The sequence below is a fragment of the Styela clava genome, chromosome 2 (assembly GCF_964204865.1).
Source record: "Styela clava chromosome 2, kaStyClav1.hap1.2, whole genome shotgun sequence".
Lineage (NCBI taxonomy): Eukaryota > Metazoa > Chordata > Ascidiacea > Stolidobranchia > Styelidae > Styela > Styela clava.
The window spans coordinates 21,003,235-21,020,656 of record NC_135251.1 but is presented as its reverse complement, the minus strand read 5'-3'; the positions used below and the strand labels follow the sequence as shown (position 1 = coordinate 21,020,656).

Below are 17,422 nucleotides of genomic sequence, written 5' to 3'. Positions count from 1 at the left end.
ACTCGCTAATTATACGACATAATTCATGCAAAATCAATAGGCTTCTGGTCCGACATATGATGAATGCACATGCAAAATCTGGAGCAGATTCAATCTCGCTTTCGTGAGATATCGCGTGCATCTAACAGACAGACATACAGACAAATACCTATCAACATACTTACCGATTAAAATCGATAAGTAATGAACGAACAAGATCGAATGGTGTATAATGAGGCACAAGTATATATACGTATATGGACTATAGGTTTCCTCCTAAAAAAAGTAAATAGTGACAATAAATCCTTTGTATTATTTTTTTCTACAACAGTTTGACGAATAAACGAGAATATCGGTTGGAAACCGAAGACTTATCGATCGATAGTTAGGGGATCCCCCAAAACAGAAACTGCAGTTTCGATTCATCCGCTCTTGTAACTTGCGCACTGCGCATCGCACACACACACTCGGCGGGTTTCAAAATTCTCTCGCTTTACAAAAATCTAGATCACTATATCAATAATTGATTGATAACTCGCTAATTATACGACATAATTCGGCCAAAATCAATAGGCTTCTGGTCCGAGATAAGATGAATGCACATGCAAAATCTGGAGCAGATTCAATCTCGCTTTCGTGAGATATCGCGTGCATCTAACAGACACACACACAGACACACAGACAGACAGACAGACAGACATACAGACAAATACCTATCAATATACTTACCGATCTTAAGATCGATAAGTAACAATGTTATATTTGGAGATGTGATAACAGTTTCCATATTAGCATGACATTTTACCATTGCTTTCATGCTTAATTTTTAATAACAAGTTTTTCTATACATAATCTCATAATCAATTTCGTTTCATCACATTAAAAATGCTTTGATTTGCCGACATATCGATTTATGTCTATGCCTTTCGCTTAATACGATTATAATTTCTAACTATTTCCCAATACATTTCTATAACAAACAAAATTGTTTTGAATAGATAAACTTTTTCACAACGCCAGGAATATAGGCATAACATCGAACTATCATTGATATGTTCATATTTCAGTTTAATCCTTATGTACTGGGCAACTAGTATGCAACAAAGGGTCTGCCATATTCTGAAAAGTAATCGTATTCAGTGGGCACTGAATGGCGTTGATTATATCTCAAACACAAAATAAGTAAACAGAAGCGAAACTGATATAAGGTATTTTTGTTTAGTGTGGAAATTTTATTTTATATCACGAATATTTATCCAATAAAACAAGAGAGTTATATGTCGAATGAATCTACAAAGGAGATATGGAACACAACTCACACGTGAGAGTAAAATTACCTCGAAATGTATAATATGTTCACATTTCTCAACGTGAGAATGTTGCAAGTGACTCTCAAAATCACAACACATGACATTCCAATTATTGTACTTTAACGGAGTAAAATTACTGCGAAAATTTATCTGAAAGCAGAGTATTTATAATACAAACTTCATAAACTCGAGAACGTTCAGATTGTTTTAAAATCTTTCCGATATGAGATCGTATAAACATGGGGCTCGCATATAAATAACGAGGATTTTTTTATCTGTATAGCTTAGAAACAAAAATAAACATTACACTAATCTTCTGTTACATTGTGTTTTTTATAATCTTCTCATGATACGATACTGTAGTTCGAATCATCGTTCGGCCGTGAAGGAAATTTTAATTCAAAACAATGTGACTCAGTTTTCCTACGCGTCGTAAGTTTAAAAATTTGTTTCAATTGCGGTTATTTTATCTTTTTATTGTTCAATGACAGCTACCTTGCTTTGCTTTAACATTCCGACGTAAAAACCTATGTAGCATCAAGTTTTTGTTTCAAGTTATTTCATCAATTTGGTGGTCGCCAATATTCAGTTATGCGTATATACCTGTAAATTGTTAAATTACATATCTATATAGAACACAGGAATCTAACGAATATGGCGCCACCATACGGCATTAGGCCGGGCCAGTCTGACAACGTTCGTACTCGCAGCTCAACATGTAGCCTTAATGGTATGCGAGACTGAATTTACCATCAGCATTAAGTCTAGGGGCCTCAAGTCTTCAGGATATCGACATTCAATTTTGAACTAATATTCATTTTTAGGTCGTTTTTCTAATTGAAATTTATCCGTTACAGAATTTTTTCTATAAAGCTGATAATAACAATTTTGTTCCAAATACTTCCCGTCGGAAAAATTAAAAAAACTATATACTGTCGAGTTAATGAATCAGTCTAAATTTGAAAAAATGTACCTTTATCTTTAAATATATACATACTAATTTAAATTAATGGAACAGTAACCTAATATATAATGCTTTTATTTTTTGCAAAAAAAAATAAATTATCGACAGATATAACTGTATATTTTGCTTAAAAATGCTATATCTTTTGCACCTATAATTTATTTGTCTAACTCAAGTGTTTCAAACGGTTAACAAAACTTTTTTAACAATAACAACTTAAAATAAACTATGTATTTCTGCTTGATTTTTTCTCCTTCGGCAAATTGAGACAATCTCTTCATCGTTCCAATATTACTTCGACTTTATTATTCATGAGAGACCAAAATATTGCTCTGAATCGAAGTAAAATAATTTGTACATAAATTAATCTTTGATTAATTTTATTTTTTTTAAATAGAATAATTTGACCATAAAAGTCATTTTAAAATAAAATAGTTACTAACTCATTTTCTGTTGAAATAATATTATAAAATGCCGTTGTTTTAAATCCGTTAAATCCAGTAGAACATGCAAAAGTGTAAGCCCCAGCATCTGTTTGACAAAGAAATGGATATTCATATTATAGACTTTTTGTCAAGAATTGTCATATTGGACAAATTTGATTTCGGGCAGTAAATATTACCTTTCCAAAACAGCCAGTCGTCGATGTGTAATTTTGGCACCAATATTCTCTTAGATAACGCCTTGTTATCGCAAGTCGGACCCCAGAGCCAAGCATAATGGCGATTCTTATTTGCTTTTTCCTATAATGCAAAAACCATTATTTAACCAATAAAAAGAATAGTGACATATTTGTACTCGGCAGTCGAGAACTGAATCTGTTAATTGTAAGGATAATGTCTTTATCAAGATATCGTTGTGATACCTCCGGAACATAAGGAATCATCTCTCCCGGTAGAGTCCCATAAGAAAGCTGCAGAGATCCGTGCTTTCCTTCGTTTAGAGTATATTCAACATCCACATTAGGCAGTTTTGAGTGCTCTAAAATTGATTATAACATATATGAAACAGATTGGATTGATTCAAAATGAAATCACATTACAACAGTATATCCCTAACAAATCTGATAAATATGACCTAAATGCTATGGGGAATTCTATAAACATTCAGTTTTGAACCTTTAGATTGTATTATATAATCACTTACCTCGTTTAGTTATCACCTTTGTTGCCAAAACAAACGCTGTTGCTGCATAATATCGTCCTGGCTCCGCGATAACACGCAATTTATCAAATATTTCAGCGGGAAAATTCATTTCCAAAGAGGCATTCACGGTTGACGCTATCTGTAAACAATTGTACTTTACGTTCAAAAATGAGGAGTTGTAGATATGACACAAAGAACAATAAGGACGAGAGTACAAATAAAAAGCAATACATATGGAAATATTATCCAAATGTCAACATAGGATTGAAAAAAGGTAGGCAATGAGCCTGGCAAAGGAAATGATACAGGACAAGAGAAAAGTACTAAGTGATTTAAGAGTCTTGCTGCAGACTAACACAAATCTATTTCTGTTAGTGTGCAGCAAGACTCTTGAATCACTTAGGATTGTTATCTCTACTTATGCTACAGCATCCTTGCATGCATACGGATCCACCGGCACAAAAGCATAGAAGAAGGATAAGTAGTTAGTCTCGCAGGAACCAAATAATCAGAAAAAAGTACACCGTTAAAATGGAGTTAGCTGAAATAAGCCAACAGGAAGAAGGAAAGAGAAATATACGAATAAAGCGGTGAAAGTAACAATAAATTTGTATACTTTCTCGATTGATAGAGCGGATCCCGAAAGTGCAGGGAAGCCTCCTCCAATATCTAAAATATCGAAATCCATTCCTAGTGTTCTTCCGTAATCAAACAGTTCCCTTGCGTGTTCAATTGTTTCCTTAAATGAATTGGCATCAAGGCATCCACTACCAACATGAAAGCTGGAATGAAACAATCATCCGAAAAATTTATTTACAAGATTAGAGATGTTTTAATTATATTATCTTGTTGATTGGCAGTAACTCATAGAATCAGCGGAACACCGTACCCAAAAAACTAACCAAAAATAATAAACGTTTGTATAATTTATTCTAACGTATAAAGCAAACTTTTAAAATCAGGGAATTAATGAAAATGTGTTTTTTCCATTACAGTTCTTTGTCTCTAATTAATTAATTTTACTTTTATAAAGCATGTGAATCTTTAATGTGTAATCAATCTTTTTAAAGTTTTATGAGTTACAATACAAGCAATAAATGACATTGATCTACATATAAGGATCTTGTTAAAGGCGAAATTTTGTCTGAATTCCCATGTTGACCAGGTATAGAAGTTCATTTCAATAATTTTAATAGTTGCACCTTATTCCTATTATCTTCATGTCCTCTAAGTTTGCAATATTGATCAGATGTCGGGACTCTTCCAATGTTGCACCATACTTGCCGTCTAGAGGAAACTCTGCCACTGGATTGTCAACGCTCATTCGTAAAACCAACCTTGAAATGAAAGATCCATAGATATTAGATGTTTTATTTTAAATACGCACGCAAGGATATTGAGCTGCGTCAATTAAAATATCCATATACCTATCTCGTGAACTTTTTTTTTACAAATTAGTTACATCATGATGAGTTATAAGAAAAATCTCGTTATTGATATAGTTCTGTTCTCCCCGGATTTCATTTTTTTTTTACCTATCTTTCAACCCGTTTTTTTTTTATTATAATAAAAAGGTAAAATAAAAATGTGGAACACACTTTGAATCTGGAAAATGTTTCTTGATCTTCTGAAGTTCTAGTTCACTGTCGAATACCAACATTTTCACTCCATTCTCTCTTGCATGAATAATATGTGAGACAGGTTTTGACGGGTTGGCAAAAATGATAGAATCCGGAGTTGATCCATTGTTTAATACCAAATCAATTTCTTCCTTACGAAATAAAATTAAGATAATAAAGTGAATATATAAACTTTAAAAAGTCATAATTACCTTTCCTGTCATCTTATTGTCGGATAAGGAGGTTTTATCCCAATTCTGATTTCTCGTGAAGAGTAAAGTATCAAAATTCTAACCACGTTCGAATTTACCGTTTTGATAGGCAATTTTCGAACCTTTCCATTGTATATACATGTGTGCGATTAGAATTTAATTTTATTCACCTGACTGGCGCAATCAAATCCAGTGCCCATTGCAGACAAACATCTAATCATTGGTGGATATGGAGCAACTTTCACTGCGTAAAACGGACGAGAATTGGGAGATAACTCCCGCCATCGTTTGTGCTTCTTTGCAAAATCTCCGAAATCGCATATATAGAAACTGTCGTCAAAATTCTGAACGAGGAATATTTCACAAAATTATAAAATGAAATATGTAAGATATATATTTCTGCTAAGATTATTAATTGTAAGCTTCCAAGAACGCAAACTTTAAATAACCAAGCTTGCAGTGGCCTTTTTCTGATTTTTTTTTTCAAAATCTTTCATGCCTTCTCAGGTACGATATTGAGATATTGAAATAATCTATAAGAACTGGCCCTATTATTGAGTAGTTAATTATGAATCAAACAGCTTCAATCAAATACCCGCAAAAGCATGCATATCAATAACATAGCGCAAAACCAATTACTTCAATTTGATTAATCACTTGAGAATTGAATGGAAACATCTACAGAGCTCGAGCGATTTTGATAATAGTGTTGTATTCTGTTTCAAATATCATCATTAACTACTGTCTGCGATTAATTTGCAAGCTTTACAATTATTACGTTTTTCCGTGGGAATACAATACAACAGTGTTGCCACCTTACCTTGCGACCTGCAGGAAAACTTGAAATGAATTTTGCCGCTTCGTTCATTGTTATTCCTTCAAATACATCAATGTTGTCCTGCAGAAAATGTGATGAGTAACGATACAAAAAGGATAATTATACATTTAAATAAATAAATATTATTAACTTGTAGCCGTACTTTAAGATAGAGTTTCTAAAGTGTAATAAATAAGATCACAGAGATTGACTACCGCTGCAACCCGGACCGAGTTATTACGAACTTTTCTTTTATGAATAAAATCGTACCTTTGTACCTATACAGAACGTCGAACACTCCATGATTTTGATGTCTTGGAAATAGGCACAGTTACTAAAATTCAACTAAGCTGAAAAAATTGGGTCATAAAATAAGAAAGAATTGCAAAAATATGCATCTATATTCTAAAAAATACAACGTGATGGTCTGTATTAAACTTTAACTTGATTAGTTTGTTTCCACTTCAATTGCAATGCCTAAATAATAGGCTATATTCAATAGAGGTTCCAGTTTCGTCGTTGATAACAACACCATATCTCGTGGTATGAGCGAGCATCTTCTGTGAGGCCTTATGACATCCAAGATTTCAAATTAATAAGTACGTATTCATGCACTACGAGTAGCTACATCTGTATGTATTACTATGCGCAAATTACATGTAAAAGCTTACCGTTGAATAGAACTTAAATCATAGTAATTTATTACATCTACTATACACTTGTTTGGAATCGTTGTTCATATTTCAACCTTAAAATCGTTCTTGGAGTTTCTGTAAGCGAAAGATTTCTACTGCATTTCGTCATTAAACTCAGCTTCATCCTACAAATATGATCTGGCGACGCGTTTTGAATTGAACAAACAATGCTTCCTTTTCGCATCCGTTCAGACACTTTTCTCACTCAGACAGATTTCCAGGCGCGGTCGTAAACATTACCTAGTTTTTGCGTTTTTGAACTCTATTTGTTAGTTTTCCGTTGTGTTTCGGAAATTTAAATATAAATCAGATAATTCAATGATCACTCTGTCTTCTTAGGAGTTTCAATTTAATTGCAGAAATAAAAAAGAGTTTAGAAATAGCTGTAATAGACTGGGCTGAAATTCTTTACCGGTACTTTTAAAAACAGATTGTTACATGCGATGAATCATAATGATGGTTTAAAACACATACCCCATTTTACAGGCGCCATGTCGCGAAACAACTCTTGAAATAAGCCCCGAACATTTTGCAATGGAAAGTATAGGAAGAATTTTTCGGGGGTCAAAGGTCGGGGAAAGGTCCATCGTCGTCGTTGTTGCCAGCACATACTTCGCGTTAGGAACGATCAGCTGTTATGGGGCATTATGGCATCCTATATTGCAACCTTATGTACAGATGTCTCAGAATTGACTTGCGTCGTTATTCCCATAACATGTTGTAATACCTTGTAAATGTAACTTAATGAATCTATTCGTTTATACAGCTGCAGTCTAGCGATGATTGCTGAAGCGTTTTAAATCAGACATCAGTTATTGCTGTGCTGTAGATGTAGTGTAGATGTAATGTAGTTCTTCCATTTTTATTTATTCAACTATGGGGCCGCTTACTGTTAGAATCAGCAATTCGCTACGTATTTGTTTTCTTGTTTAATAACATTTACTTGTGTTATATTTTACTTTAGATTCATTCCAAGTGTGCTTCAGATTTAGGCTGAATAAAGAAAGCCTTATATCAAGGTACTACATTTATCATTCATTACAATTTATTCAACTTATCGCATTTCACAAGAGTATTCTGGTATAAGCATGGACAAGGTTCTGAAACCTGAGAGACTAGAGGTAGATCCTAACTCTCATGAAGCATCCTGTGAGTGGCTTCACTGGAAGAAGACTTTCGATAATTTTCTGAACGCCGTAACGCATAAACTAGGTGTATTGGTGAATTTCATATTTCCTCGTATATTCCAATATATTGAAGAGACAGAATCATACGATACTGTGATTGAGATTCTGAAAACAATGTTGTCAAACCCCGCAATGAAGTTAATTCTCGGCATGTTCTGGCAACCAGGAACCAACAAGCATCTGAAAATGTAGGCGAATACATGCAAGCATTGAAATTGTTAAGCAACATTGTAATTTCAAAACTGTATTTGCTGTTCAAAATCGAGATGCTTATGTCCGAGACGCTTTTATCCGGGGATTAAACTCCACATGGATACGGCCGCGCTCGTTGGAAAACAAACATCTTAATTTAATACGACATTCGATCGAGCCAGGAGCTTAGAAATAGCAATTAAGAACACTGAAGCTTATCGAGTATCCGATCTTTCTTCTACTGTGTCAGCTCAAAACAGTGAAACTCCATTCAATAAGTCATCGTGTGATATCGAGAAAATATCTGCTACTGCAAATTCTACTTGCTTTTTCTGTGCGGAAAGAAACATCATCGTTAAAATGTCCAGCCCGAAATGTGTTTTGTTTCAAGTGTCATAAAAGGGGACGTTTCATAAAAGTCTGCATAGAAGCAGTTTTCAACCCACAAAAACCTGACGAAGTCACTGCATATCAAAAATCACAGCCCAAAATTATTGAGAGGTTCTCCTGTGATTCGTATTGAAAGACACAAAGTACGTGCACTTTTTTATAGTTGCAGTAGCCAGAGTTTCATACACCCTCGTCTCATAGAAAGGTGTAACCTCCCAATCAAAAGGGACACACAGTTAAGGACAAGGTAGCAATGGCTTCTCTGGCCTATTCCATTCCTCTAACTAAAAGGTTGTACAGCAGCAGATATTGAATATCAGGGCCGACGCTATCCAAAATTCATATTAAGGGTAATGGATAATTTATGTTGTGACATTTTACTTGGAATAGACCTTCAAGGACAGCATCAAAGTGTAACTTATGTTTACCGCGGCGATCGACTTCCAATGTCTGTAAGTGGCTTCTCAACTTTCAAAAGTTTGTCATCAGAACCATTCAAAAATCTAACTGCTGACTGCGATCTGCTGCTGCTGCTGCTGACTATTGCTACAATGTCTCATTAGTATTCCAAAGATGACAATGTTTATTGAAATTAAGGTCAACCGTTTGTTACAGGAAGGAATTGTAGCGTCTGGCAGATCTCCGTGGAGAGCTCAAGTTGTCGTCGTGAAGGGTGAAAATGGGAAACAAATGTTTGTAATCGATTATTCACAGACGACCAATATATTTACTCAGTTAAACGCGTTATATTCCATTACCGAATATGAGTGATCTAATCAACGAAATTGGATTTAAAAAGTGCATACCATCATGTTCTCGCCAGGTTCCAATTTTTTTTTACATATCTTTCTTTATAACTCTTTCTGTTTTTATAGCATTGATACCCGATTTTTTATTATAATAAAAAGATAAAATAAAAATGTGGAACACACTCTGAATCTGGGAAATGTTTCTTGATATTCTGGAGTTATACTTCACTGTCGAATACCAACATTTTTACTTCATTCTCTCTTTCATGAATAATATGTGAGAGTGGTTTTGACGGGTTGGCAAAAATGATAGAATCGGGAGTTGATCCAGTCATCCGTTTCTAAAACTTCAAATTGCATTCGAATGCAGATAAAAGAGTTTGTCGGCTGTTTTGCCGAAATAGACACGGTCAACCTTATGACTTAGCGTTATATTGAGCTCGTCCAGATTTTTAAGAAAAGCTCTTCAATAAAATATTCTTCGCCACAAATTTTTAAACACGTCTTGATTTTATATCAATTTATATACACCCACTTGCTATACTGAGCTATAATTTATTAGTAGCATATGAATAAGGTTTCACACGCGCAAAATTTGCTTAAAACCCCAACGTTTGTCATTATAACCTAAGATGTTTTGTGCTCATAAGCGAAAAGAATCTGAAAATGCTAAAGCGTACGATATCTGTGTCGATATAAGTTTGTTATGAAGTGTGCTGGAATTCAAGCTGTAAAAGTATTTGAAATTTCGACTAGAACTTTTATCTGCGCGAAGCTACACACAGCTAATTTACGAGTTGTTTAAACGTGTAAAATTTTATGTCTTCGATGATCTATTGTTATTTTTGTTTGATTAGTATGCTGTGTTATATAAAGTCTTTATTAAATATACCTGTTTCAGAGGACCTTCGTCGAACCCCTGGAATAGCTTCACCGAACCCCAGGGGTTCGATCGAACCTAGGTTAAAACCCGATAGGATCGGCCTGGTCATAAAGGGGTACCCTGTGTCATAATTTGGGATTATGGCTAAATTAAATGTATTTTGAGGGGTCAAGTATTTCATAGTGGTCTGCATGTGAACAAAACCAATTTCAAAACTCAAAATGTTTGAGTTTAAATCATCCATGCTTGATCCGAGTGTTCTTAATTACGGTGACGTCATCATATTTTTTTATGTATAATTTTTATTTTGCAACAAGGTCAATTATATTTGTATGAGTATTTCAAAGCTTAAAAATAAACAAGGAATCTGTTGTTAGTTGAAAACGGAGTATTTTGAACGCGCGAGCAACGTTCTTCGGCTCATAATAAACAAACAAAGATACCAGACAGCACGCGATCAAATGCTCTTCGATAAAACGAATATCACTTCACTTACAAATCCCACTCTTGTTTTATTTTGAAGGTGACGTAAAGCTCTTCTAAAAGAGAACTCTTTCTCTCGCATATCAATCACGTGTCGACCACAGCGTTAAAAGTGAGAAAACTTTTTTTCGAAATTTTTTCAAAATTTCTCTCTTCTTACCGGCGTACGGCCGTACACATTTGTGCTACGTAATTTGGGCGCATTTTAGCGGAAAGCGACGAAAATAAGCTTTTCAAGGACACATTAATGATGTTTTTGGCATTTTTGGTTGGTGAAATATTAAATTTTTTTTAGAGGGGTGTCAAAATGACCCAGGAACACCGGGGGTTATTTTAAGAAACCCTGTGCTAGGGAGTTTAACACATGCAGTTCACAAACATGCCATGCCATATTCACAGTGACGGTATGGATTACGCCTTAATTTTCTGAAAAAAAAAGATTTACATTTGACAGATTTACAAGATGACATTTGTTATCAACAATAAAAGTATGAAATTCCGACTGCAGAAAGTTCTACTCAAGAGCAACCTTGTCAAATTGGACTCCGACTCCACAGCCCTGGTACATACACAGTCAGCCGCCGCGAACTACTTATAATAAAATGCAACTTGAGTAATAATGGTCTGTATAAAACTTGGTTAGTTTTTTTCTCGGTTCAATTGCAATGCCTAAATATTAGACTATATTCAGGAGAAGTTCTAATTTCGCCGTCGTTACCAACAGTTCCATGACATTCGAACCCACGTATATTTGAACCCGCGACAATTGCACCTACATACTATTGCACCTATGGAAATTTTTTTGTTTTACGGATATTTGAACTCATACCAACCCTAGTCTAAGCCATAGGTTCTCAAAGTGCTCCGTACGGAGCCCCAGGGCTCCGCGAGAGAAACCCAGGGGCTCCGCGAGTTATTCGATTACTTTTCAAAATACTGACTTGACTAATTTTGTAACAGTTCAAAGAAGCAATAACAGCTTTGATAATATCTGAAACAATATATAGCCTTGAAATATGGCAAAGAGGCGAAATTAAAAAATGAAATTATTTATAAGCTGGAGCGCAGCCAGACTTCTGAGGAGGGGGTGGGAATGGAATCGGAAACTTCCGCGCGACATTCTTCGCGATTTAAAAAAAAACGGATTGCGAGATTTCTGTTGCGTAAAATATTCAATCCATGACCGATGCGAGCATTTAATTAAAGTGTCTTGTTCTAATAATATAATTGTGCTCGTCGTTACTCACGTTTGATTCGAGATTACTATTAGGATTACTATTCTAAAATAACATAAAATACGTGATAAACTGCCAACTATAAATAAATTGGAGTCGTATTTTTGCGATCTTGGGATTTGTCAAACTTCATTTGTTCTTTTGCACTCGAGATTATTTTTAAGCAAGATAATAATTGATATTTTAATCGCCGTTTAAAAAATCACAAGGTCTCGGCAAAATACGAACGATTGAAATTAATTTATTGCATGCGGCTCCGTCGGTGGTTTCAGAATGAAAAAAAGGTACATCGCGCGCACAATTGACTGTGTTACGATTTCGCAGTTACTACGATGAATCACCAGAGAAAACCTAACATAACACCAAATTTTGTGATTTCCAATGCCTATATAAAAGCGTTTTTGATCTCACGTGAGACTGCTGAAATAAAATTTATAGTGTGATCTTTCATTTTAAGTTTTATTATTTCAGAATATCGTTTTTCAATCAAGAAATTTGAGTTTCGAATTTACCTCGATCAAAAAATTGAACCATGGCAAATTATTGACTCTCAATGGCATAACAATATCATTAGGAGGTTTTTTACGTTTTTCTCAAAACTGCTAAAAATGACTTACGCAATTCGGTTATTAGCGTGATGATATTATAGTCATCGGCGACAAAACGCTAAAAATAATTTAATAAAGAAGCCGGATTAAGTTAATTTGTATGACGCAGTTAAGTGACGTCATAAAGGCGCACTGTAACTTAGGCAGAAATGTGTTTATGACTTGGGCACATACGCAATTTTGCAACTTTACTATATGCACCAGTCCTGAAAACTAAACATTCCAAAAACGAATGTAATTCTCAGTATCTACAATGTCTAATCCCCAAAATAGCTAATCAGTTTTAATTTCAATATTTTTTATGTTTAAAAATATATATTTCATCAATATAACACGTTCCGCACACCCCACCGAAAAAAGACTAAGATTGAATATAAAGAATAAAACAGCAATGCACCCAATATAAGAGCCAACCAAGGTGAATTGGACTCGGACAGTGAATATCACAAGTGCACGCCTTCCTATACTGTAGTATAAATTCAAATTAATACGCGCTAAGCTAGAATCCGAGATGCAAAAACTCGTAAATACTTCGCCGAGGTTATTTTGCCTTCGTGACGTCAAAATAGTCCTGCGGTAACAATGATAATTCATTATGAGGAAACAATTGCACAAATGTGCATGTCATACTAAATCATCATTTTTATGGGTTTCGGAATTCTTAATATAAAATCTGAGTTAACAGACAGGTGCGCAGCATCACATAAATACCTATTATATAAAAAAAAACTCAAAATCGCCAAAAATGACTTACGCAATTCGGTTATTAGCGTGACGATATGGTAACATGTTTTTCACATTGAACTCATAATTCCCCACGAGAACAAAAAAGCAATTATCGTCGTCATTGTGAAACAATACATGTACGTGCCGACGGAAATTTTTGATTTATGGAGAATAAACACCGACGTAAAGATGTTAAAAACATGCCATGCTGAGGAGAACCATCGGCGAATGTAACAAAATACATTCGCGCACGTTATCAGCGGCTTTGTAAGTCTTCTGAAAATGTCGAAAGGGTAAAGATTCGGTCCATAATTTATTAATATGTTTATCAAGTGTCAAATTTACAGTTTTAGTATACATAATTTATCTTTGAAATTTAGATTTATTTATGACTTGTATTAACCCTATTAAAAAAGGTTTAGCATTCAAATTAAGTAAAGTACTTTTAATTTTACTCAGGAATATTAATAGAAAAGTAACAATTTTAACATTTTATTTGGGGCTCCGTGAATAATAGTTAATCTTTTCAAGGGCTCCGCAACACCAAAAGTTTGAGAACCCCTGGTCTAAGCCATGGGTTTTAGCATCCACATATAGATTGAACCCGCGGATATACACATGGGTTCAAATGAACGTGGGTTCAAATGCACGGTCACCGTTACCAACACCATATCTCGTGGTATTAGCGAGCATCTACTGTGAGGCATTATGACATTCAAGATTTGAAATTAAACGTACGTATTCAAGTAGGCTACTTTCATATTAATGCGTGTATATTCATGCACTACGAGCAGCTGCATCTATATGTATTACTATGCGCAAATAAAATGTGGAAGCTTACCGTTGAATGGAACTTTAATCATAGTAATTTATTGCATCTACTATACACTTGTTTTTTGGGTTTCTGTAAGCGAAAGATCTCTACTGCATTTCGTCAGTAAACTCAGCTTCATCCTACAGATATATCTAATCTGGCGACGCATTTTGAACCGAACAAAAAATAACGCATTAATAGTTTGCACTAAACTTTAATTTGATTAGCTTGACACCAGTTTAGCTCCAAGGGTCGAACAATAGTAATTCAAAAGGAATTCCAATCGTCGTTGTTGTTGCCAGCACATACCTCGCGTTATGAATGATCAGCTGTTATGGGGCATTATGGCATCCTATATTGCAACCTTATGTACAGATGTGTCTGAATTGACTTGCGTCGTTATGTCCATAACCATAACACGTGGAGGCAACCGCAGCATATGTAAAATGCATTGGCTGTCCTGTGCATGTACATCATTGGCTGTACAGTATATGTTTATTTTTGGTTGGCCTTATATAAGTTAATAGGGATTTATATATTTTTATTCGTATTTTTGGCTGTATATGTATAGCACGTTACCAACCCTGCCGTGTACCAGTTAGACCACAATCTTGTTGCTACAATACTTGAGCAATGTACTCGCGTGTTGGCAACGGAAGATTAGCCTGGTTATTTTTCATTGGTTACATACGGGTCTTAACACCGACTGTCCCATCTTTCCCAGTTTCCGAGTAAACGATAATTTATGCGTTTATGTACATTTCGTGTGTAATAATATTATAACCACAAAATCGTTTGTTGAAATAAATCAAAAATATTTCCAACTGGAATCGTTAGCTCCTAGTTTAAAAAGTCAAATCGAATTATCAGCATGCGATAAGACCTATGCATCGACTCCAATACCACAAGATAAAAAATTAATGAGAAACAGTCTTTTCATCAAAATGTCTATATAGTTTATAGACAACTAATACTTATCTCTCTCATAGTATAATAAATATATTCTGATACTAAGCTTACCTGCTTTCATATACACAATTATAGTACATTTTTTTTTCGGTGAGAAAAGAGTATCTATCAACAACATTAATAAAAGAAATAAAAGTCATAAAATATCTGAGTAGTAAAACCAATAGGTTCATATTTGTTTTGTCTGTTGTTCCTTATTTCTCTGAACAGCTATATATGGACGCACTGGGAAAATGCGCGGTACGCCATTGGCCTAGGACAGAGGTTCTCAACCTTTTCCCTTTCATGGCCCATTTTCATTACATAAAAATTCGGTGTTTCATTAACATTTTCATGCCTGAGAAAAACTACGAGAAACTTTCGGAAAAAATAGACACTGTAGAATGAAAATTAAAGACAGCATTATTATTCATTGCTGCTACAATCAAAGTTTAACCAATAATTCAACAACTCTAGCTATTATTAAGAGGTTTGTGGCCTACTTGAAAATGTTTCTATGGACCAGCAGTGGGCCATGGTTGAGAACCCATGGCCTAGGCTGAATAATCCATCACATGCTAAGCAAATTTCGTATACTTTATTCATTCTGCTTCAATCATCAGGTTAAGACTCCACTGCTTAATATGCCTAAAACCATTGAATCAAAACATCATAAGACTGGTTAAATATAATTTTCGCGGGTCACAAATTTTCCGTGTTTCACAAATGTCTTACATCCACAAAAAGTTTGGGAAGCACTGGTTTTAGCAAGTCAAGTTCACGAAGTGTACTTACGGATGGTTTTGTTATTATGTTTTTGTTGTTTTACTGCACCCATTGCTTTAAAATATCAGGTAGTTACAGATTTTTGTTTTGGATAAAAGGCTATAACTATTATTTAATTCAAAACTTCCACAGGACTTAGCGGGATATTTTTTTCTATCTAAGTCCAGCGGATCTCGTGCTCAGCGAAAGTCGGTGGATCTCCTGCTTAATGTCTGATACAGGTTCTGGTAAGTTACCATAGCTGTTCCACAGTACCAGCTTCTTTCAGAATAAAGTTTTAAAGATTTTCGGAAAATTGAGGGTAAAATATTTTCTTTTGGCCATAGTAGCGATATATTTCAGCGTTGATTTTTTGTTTAAATGTAAATGAAGTTTAGATAAATATAGAGACATATTGGTCATGACATTTGAGTGACATTTGAGTTTACCCCCTGCGTTTACTTCAGAACGTAAAAAGGACAGCTGAAGGGTTAGCTGAGACAAGATGTTCTGAACATTAACATTTGCTAAATAGCTTTAGCTGACATGGGCTCTTATAACTTTTAATGACGACGATTGATTCTATAAGCCAGGGGTGGCCAACACGTAGATCGCCACTACTCGAGCAGTCGATCGCGTCTGATGTTGAGTGAATTTTATTCAAATACCCCCCAAAATTGCCTCGAACCAGTTGTGTGTTTACAACAGGAAGAATACAGCACTTTACATGCGCAAAATACAATATACACATACAGTATTTAAGTCTGGGCAATCACTATAAAGCATATTATTACGTAACAAAAGCAAGTTTTTCCGCTGCCAAGATTTAAAAATGAAGTGCCAAATATCGCGTGTCTAGAGTCTACTCTAGACTGACAAACGATCCTACAACAACTTCCGCATTATGCAAAAGTTATTGTCTCACTCCAAGAGTAGTGTGATAAATTTCATCCGCAATGGTAGCTGTGGCATGACAACTTGTTCTAATTCTAAGCAAATTGGAGAAAATTGTAAATTAGATACTGAAGTTTGAGCAGTCGTGTAACATTCATGATTTGAGAATATTTTTTTTCGCTATTCAGATAATACATGAATACTTGGCAAGGTTTCTTGAGGAATTTTCAACACTTCCGTCTAAAAATTAGGCAGGCCATAGACAGTATCTGAATTGTATGATTTGAATAAATATAAAATAAATAATGAAACATTCACTCCGGGTACAATTAAATAATCAAATTAACAACCTAAATGGAACAATAAAATACAAATTTTGTGATTTCATTAAAAATGCGCCCACAAAGCCGAGTTATTGGCAGTGGTGAAGTTTTTCCTATGTGTGTGTGCAGTTATCTGCGTATTCAGTATCCATTTGTTTTTGTGTAGTACCTTATTACCGATCAGTCGATTGCAGACTATTTTGAATATTTTAGTCGATCGCGGTCAAAAGCAGGTTGGCCACCCCTGCATAAGCTATACAAATTCAAAAATGCGTATTTAGAAGTTTTTTTGAATTTCAAGCAAACAACTGCTGTTTTTATCAGCCGTAATTGTGCACCACTTTCAATCAGTTTGTTAAAGCTCATAATCACTCCAACGCATAGAATATGCCCCGTACATAGCTTACCGAATCTAAAGTGGTATGAGGTTGGCGAGATGACTGAGTAAACACATCGGTAAATTTGAAGGTTTGGCTGAGATAA

At 34.8% G+C, this 17,422-nt stretch overlaps 1 protein-coding gene across 2 annotated transcripts; it reads right to left on the bottom strand.

Moving 5' to 3' along the window:
- Positions 1-323: 323 nt before the first annotated feature.
- On the bottom strand, positions 324-9,061 carry LOC120336555 (ornithine decarboxylase-like). 2 transcript variants are annotated; one of them, XM_039404252.2, is made up of 12 exons: positions 6,719-9,059; positions 6,318-6,397; positions 6,051-6,128; positions 5,401-5,574; positions 4,998-5,170; positions 4,602-4,736; positions 4,016-4,181; positions 3,400-3,538; positions 3,119-3,234; positions 2,876-2,996; positions 2,697-2,784; positions 324-2,585 (listed from the first exon to the last, which is right to left on the bottom strand). In XM_039404252.2, exons 2-12 carry the CDS (start codon positions 6,348-6,350, stop codon positions 2,531-2,533), a joined length of 1,278 nt encoding a protein of 425 aa, XP_039260186.2. In that variant the 5' UTR covers positions 6,351-6,397; positions 6,719-9,059; the 3' UTR covers positions 324-2,530. The 2 variants fall into 2 exon arrangements, with proteins under 2 accessions (XP_039260186.2, XP_077965869.1); XM_078109743.1 differs by lacking the exon at positions 2,697-2,784 and having other exon boundaries at positions 6,318-9,061.
- Between the last annotated feature and the right edge of the window lie 8,361 nt (positions 9,062-17,422).

Coding starts and splice junctions, on each gene's coding strand:
- LOC120336555 (XM_039404252.2), bottom strand. CDS start 6,350: ATGGAGTGTTCGACGTTCTGTATAGGTACAAAG. Junction 5,171..5,400: donor GATTTGATTGCGCCAGTCAG/GTGAATAAAATT, acceptor TTATTTCGTAAG/GAAGAAATTGATTTGGTATT. Junction 2,997..3,118: donor TGATTCCTTATGTTCCGGAG/GTATCACAACGA, acceptor TTTGCATTATAG/GAAAAAGCAAATAAGAATCG.